Raw genomic sequence first — 6,106 nt, 5'->3', positions numbered from 1 at the left:
AAAATGGTGAACAATATTAATGTCTGGTGGAGACAAGAGGACGTAGCTTTCTGGTCATGTACTTGGCTCCTACAATTTGGTAGAGTTGGGTAGGTGAGCAAGTTCCCAAGATGCCCTCTACAGGATAAACGGCAGTATGGGTGAGCGGAGAGGAGGGTAGTCACGGAACTCTTTCAGGTAGCTGCGATGCTTGCCCTTGGCCCAGACAGTCATCTGGATAAAACCCACCAGAGTGAAGAATGCCACAGGCAGACACTGTGTCATCAAAGTGAAACCAAGCCAGGATCCCAGCTGTAACCAGATTAGGACATGCATCAGTAAGTGGCAACATTTGTAAACAATGTTGTTAACATGAACAGACTGTCAGTCAAGAGGTTGGGGTGTGTTGTTGAGTGTTGATAGTGATACAACTTAGATGTGGAATGAGAAATAAGTATTCTTAAGTAAGCTAGGTGAAGTGGTAGAACATGTAGACAGAGTGGAGCGAGATGTGGGCTGTAGGTTTGGACTTAAAGGACATGCCTGTTGTATACTAGAGACTTAGGATAATATTACCTGACCTATGTTAGCATAATTATGTAACATCTGCAAGAGTCGTTATGGTTTTTCCTCCGATAATGAAAACCCAGTAACGCAATACCTGTGTTTCAACAATTGATGTGTACCCTGAAAAATAGTTTGGGGAAAAACGGCTGTATATAAAAGTGAATGTCACTAGATGGCAGCATTGCAGCTCATTTAATAAATCAATTTTAATAATCAGGGAATCGATGCAGAATGCTGGAGCCAGCAACTCATACAGTGGTTTGTACCGATAAATAAATATAAATGGGGTGTGGGGAGGTGAAAAACTTCTAAAGTAAGGAAAAGACAAATAAGTGTTACAAAGAGGTGAGGAAAGTAATGGAGGGAGTAGGAGTTATCAGAGGACGAGAAAAGATAGGTGATTTAACCAAGATCAGTCGGTCAAAGTGCTCATCAGTGCAGAAAGGAGGTAGGACAAAGGCTGCTTGTACCGTGGAGTAAAAAAAAAAAAAAAAAAAAAAACTTTCTTGGTACCTCGTAAGTGTAGTTGGGGCAGGAGACAAGCAAAAATACCCAGGTGAAGGGATTCTTTGTTGGGTAAGGAATCTTCCTGGTCTTGGAGCCTATATGAAAATAATATAAATCAATGGATTCAAGCCACTGCAGTTTGACTTACAATTCAAGAAACCTAGAAAAATGCCTATTTCTTATGTTATGTATACATGAAAACAACACTGAAGCAACACTTCTGTAACTTCTAAAAGTATTACTAAATTTTGTATGCATGCATATCTATACCTGGAGGACGGAGGTTTCTCAGAGCAATGTGAATGGAAAAGTTGCCAATCTGACAGAACTAAGGAAGAAAAATGAAGGTTAACATATTTCATTAATAATTGTGCTTTTACAACATATTGCACAGATAGTTAAAAGTTGGGACCTGTGTCTTCAAAATGAGATTACCAGAGAAAAAGTAATGAGACACACTCTTCAATAACAAATTTGACAATTTAATGCTGCTCAATACAACACAGAAACATTTGTTTACGCTAAAAAGATTTACCAAAAATAGGATGAGGGCCATTCTTATCTGCTGCTCTCCATAAACTGAAACAACACAAGATAAACAATGAAGAAATGACAGAGGCATCTTGATTCAACCTACACCAGTGTGTACATATGTAACGTATGTGCTGGTGGATGATAACTTACCGGGTGGTGTATACAGAGGGTGGTTGATGTAATAGGCCATCCATGCTGCAAAGCCCCAATAATACGTGCAGTTCTGAAACATACAGGTTCGTAATATTAATAATGTCTTTGGCAAAGATGCTTCCTGGAAATAACAAGTAGTCATTTGCTTCTTGCACACACGAGGCACAGCCTTCAACAAGACACGATGAGCTCGAAAAACTGTACGTATCCAACCTTAAAGATGTTACGTAGCGGCATTGTTCCATGGGAGAAGCGGTGGACAAACAGAGTCTCGAGGAGTCTCTTCACGTAGTGGAAAGAGAGACACATACAGGCAAGGCTGAAACAGAGCAGAAAGAAAATGTCTGACCAGCACTGAACATTTGTAAGCAATGATTGAAACAGGTGCTTTTTACAATTCAAAAAATTTAAAAAGGACACTCACTGTACCACCCAGTGTTTACTGGTGGTAAAGTCATATTTGGGTGCGTAAATGAAAGGAACCCTGAAGTAGAACATCAGGTAGATGACCAGAGGACCAGTATACTCTGTTAGAAAGACCTAAAAAAGACAAAACAGGTGAACTAGAGCAGGTGACACATTGCTAATGCATTTAACATGAATTGTCACAGATATACTGAGAAACTGTTGACCTCAATAATGTGTGCAAATATCCTACACTCCAATACTGTTCAGCACTTCATTTCCGATTCTGATATCCACCTACAGTACACGGGTATATGCAGGTTTTTTCACCAAGCCCATTTTAATTCATAAGCATAAAAATAATTCCTGCTTTCATTGTCTCACTTAATGTTTCATACAGCACACAAACACAATATCATTAGAAAAAACATAATTAGATCAAATGTGCCTGACAAGTATAAGTGAGTGAGGAGGTGTGGTGAAAGCACGCGTGTGTGTGTGTATGAAGAAGAGAGTAAGGAGAGTGTGAGAGGAGGAAAACACAATCAATGTATTAGACCAACTGAAATTATAAACGCATCGAAGGGAGACATCTTGGTTCTGTATTGATTCATATGTAATGATTTGAGTGTATTACCAAATGTGACCAGCAGATTGGGTTTATGAAATATCAAGGTTGGTAAAAAAAAAAGTCAGAAAAGAACAACTTCCGGTAAGCAGGCGAGAAAAAAAAATTAGGAACTAGCTTCAATGGATAACAGCAGCATTTCAGAACTAAAACTGCAGATTAACACGCATATATCACCAAAAACAATAATTTAGCAGCAGAGGAGAAACTAATGAATGAACAGGAAGTGATCTTGATGGTTGGTGTAATGACCCCCCTCCCAGCAGATGAGGGTGTAGAAGCTACACCCAGGATATATGGATTCAGTGATGTGGTTTTAGGAACTTGTTGAAAATGTTGGTCTGTATTGCTAAAATATGTAGATATTAAAATTGTTATATTTTTTGTTATTACTATTAATATTATAATATATTAAGAAAGAACTAGAACTACCCAGGTGTAGTCAAATTGTTTGATTATGTACTATACTAAAACTTATTATAAAACAAAATGTCAATCAAGCTTTGTCTGATCTGCCTCACACCGTGCCATAAGCAGACCAACCAGGATATATGGGTGGATTTAGTGGGAGATGTTTTGTATGATGGACAGTTGTGTACTAACCGTCACCCAGCTGATCTGTGCTCCCAGGTCTCTGAAGTACAAAGTTGCTGTGGTACCCACAGGAAGATGCTGGAGAACATCTTCATCCTTCAAAGACTTCCCCTCTGAAAAACACACATTAATTCTCTTAAAGTAATCGTGAGTTGCAACTGTAAGCTTCTCTTAGAGAAAAGTAGTACACCCTTAACTCAAGGTGACATGCAAACACTTACTGGGGTCAAGGCGAATAGACTGTCTGGCTGGGTACCACTGAGGATCTAAAGACAGAGATTAATACTTAAAACATAGAAGGAAAGCCACTGTGTATGAGCCCAATCCTAGGAGAATGACACTCACGGCTTTTGTGGAACATCGATTTAATCTCTCCAATAGTGGCATTTGGCTCCACCTACAAATAACAGCCAAATAAATGAGAGTCAGGACATACAAGAACAGACCAGAGCTCCACTTTCCATTTATGATGCTGATTAGAGGTAATTTTAGCACGAGTTATGTTCTCCACGTGGACGTGGGCTATTCAACAGCTGGTATTGGGGTTTCAGCAAACCTAAAACAAATACAGACCCACAGGACAAACTGTACCATGCATAAAACAAAGCCACAGTGCACTAAACCCTTACAGGATGCCAACACGAGCCACAACTCCAGACATTAAGATAGCAGATAGCTGTTAAATTTGGAAACTGCAAACTGAGGCGAGGACTGAGACAGGCTCAGGTAAACTGACCAAATGACTATTTTATGGTCACATGATTGTATGAGCCAGGTCATAAACCAAAGCAACCAAAACGTCAAAACAATAGTCTGTTGATCTTTTAGAATATAAGTCTGAATAAACCAGGCTTTATTCATTACATCAAAACAATTTGAGATTTTTAGTCTCCATGTTATGGCCTCAATCACTACTTTCAAGTGATTTAGTTTCAAATGTAGATGGAACCACATTATAACATTACCGAGAAAAGATCGTGGTCTCTGGGCGATTCACATGACATACAGTAGCATACAAGACATCAACTTGAATGTAAAAATGTACAAAAAAGTCAGTAACCAATTTAGACTGTCGACTTGTTTTCAATGCAAAGGTCCAGAAAGAGGAAGAGGACTAACTGTGGCCAACTGCAGCTCTGCACAAGAAGGCCACATGCCATTTTCAGAAGGATTACATCACTGAGAAGCCTCTCCATGACCCCCACTAATCACGGCTCCAAATTCCCAGATCCAGACATGCGTCGCTTCTGTTAAGTGTTTTTTTATGTTACATTATTTAATTTTCAAATACATGTTTTATACAGGGAGAGAAGAAAAAACAAATATAAAAGAAGGTTTTTGCTTAAACTCACTTTATACTGTAGCATCAAGCTAATCAATTTAAGTGGCGGAAAGGAAGTTTAGTGGTAGAAGAGCTAACTGATGATTTGTCTCCTGCCTTTGACTGGTGGGATTACATATTCAGACTTTTCTCTGTTTTAATTAAAGACTGAAATAAATGATTCAATTTTGCTTTAAACAAAATAGAACGTTTTAAAAAAGAAAACCTTTTAAATTAAAGTTAAAAACAAATGTCTGAAACGTCTAAACAGCAGGGGCCACTTTCTATCCATGAACCCCTCACACCTGGCCCCTACCTAAATGTCAAAACAAATTCAATTTTTCCACAATTGTTAAAATGATTCAGGTGGTTATTCAAGGTTAGGAAAAATTATAGTTGTTTGAACTAGAATATTATACAGCATTTATATTAGAGAATCTTTCTTGTATTGAATGTCAAACCCTAAGATGACCCTCCAATGAAATGATGGCTGCAGCGGTGGCTCCAAGCTCATTTGAGTTTGAGATCCCCGCTTTAAACGCACAATGAATCCAGAAACTGAGAAGCAAAAAGCCCTGCAGGCTCTTGCCAGTAATAATTAAACAATGTTATAAGCCATTAGGTTCTATCCAAGTAGAAACTTAAACTATAAACTATAAATAAGTCATGTCCATTACATTTTACAGTAAAAGCTTACCACAGCTTATGATAACAAACAACCGCCCCACCCACATAATTAATCCCAACAGTGGGTGATGTGTGAGAACAAGTGTTACACACCCCATGGTCCACAGTGAGAGCTGCAGCACATGTAACTACTCTAGAAAGTGCTACTACACACATCTGTCCTGTTCTGATCAACAAGTCGGATATTTAAAACACATAATTGCATGTTCAAGAAATAATAATACATAACAAGACATCTTTGTTAAAGGACATTAACCTAACCTTACCTTGTCCAAGAAGCAGAGCTTGTCCTTGGTCTTGGCATCCAGTATCTCCACCTCAAAGAAAACAACAGCTTTTTTAGCTTTTTTAGCAGGTTTGCGTTTCACAGGGACAGGAGCTGGCACGGGGGCAGCTGCTGCTGCCCCATTGGCTGCCTTTTTACCACCGGTGGCTTCTAGTGCCAGGGCATCCATGTCAGGAGCACTGTTTATTCTTTCTTCCCTCACTCTTCCTCTGTGTTCTGTTGTCACTTTTCACTAACGGATGCAATCCAAACCAGAGAGGAGAAAGGAGAGGAGAGGGGCAGCACTCAGCTGTGGAAATAAATCAGTCTTACCCCGCCTTTCCCCTCCCTCGTCTTTCTCCTTTCTGTCATTCTTCAACTCTCCCTCCCTTTTTGCCCCCTCTCATGCCTTCTCATTTGGTGCACTGCTTTATTTAACTGCAAGCCCCCCTCTGGTGCTTGTACA

The 6,106-nt window shown here is 39.4% G+C and overlaps 1 protein-coding gene across 2 annotated transcripts in view; it reads right to left on the bottom strand.

Moving 5' to 3' along the window:
• Positions 1-6: 6 nt before the first annotated feature.
• tecrb (trans-2,3-enoyl-CoA reductase b) overlaps positions 7-6,106 on the bottom strand; it is a 9,293-nt gene continuing 3,193 nt past the window's right edge. The window contains exons 1-11 of one of the 2 annotated variants that reach the window (XM_008317244.2): positions 5,642-5,830; positions 3,713-3,764; positions 3,589-3,633; positions 3,377-3,480; positions 2,165-2,280; positions 1,954-2,059; positions 1,738-1,810; positions 1,589-1,632; positions 1,324-1,381; positions 1,060-1,148; positions 7-291 (exon numbers count right to left, since the gene is read on the bottom strand). In XM_008317244.2, coding sequence (XP_008315466.1) covers positions 118-291; positions 1,060-1,148; positions 1,324-1,381; positions 1,589-1,632; positions 1,738-1,810; positions 1,954-2,059; positions 2,165-2,280; positions 3,377-3,480; positions 3,589-3,633; positions 3,713-3,764; positions 5,642-5,830 — 1,050 coding nt within the window. In that variant the 3' untranslated portion in view covers positions 7-117. Of the gene's footprint in view, positions 292-1,059; positions 1,149-1,323; positions 1,382-1,588; positions 1,633-1,737; positions 1,811-1,953; positions 2,060-2,164; positions 2,281-3,376; positions 3,481-3,588; positions 3,634-3,712; positions 3,765-5,641; positions 5,831-6,106 lie in introns of those variants that run through there. The other variant, XM_008317245.3, reaches the window with a different exon arrangement.

Source organism: Cynoglossus semilaevis, chromosome 9, assembly GCF_000523025.1.
Source record: "Cynoglossus semilaevis isolate Cse_v1.0 chromosome 9, Cse_v1.0, whole genome shotgun sequence".
Taxonomy (NCBI): domain Eukaryota; kingdom Metazoa; phylum Chordata; class Actinopteri; order Pleuronectiformes; family Cynoglossidae; genus Cynoglossus; species Cynoglossus semilaevis.
Note: the sequence above shows the minus strand (reverse complement) of the source record. Positions and strands in the feature narration are given on the sequence as shown.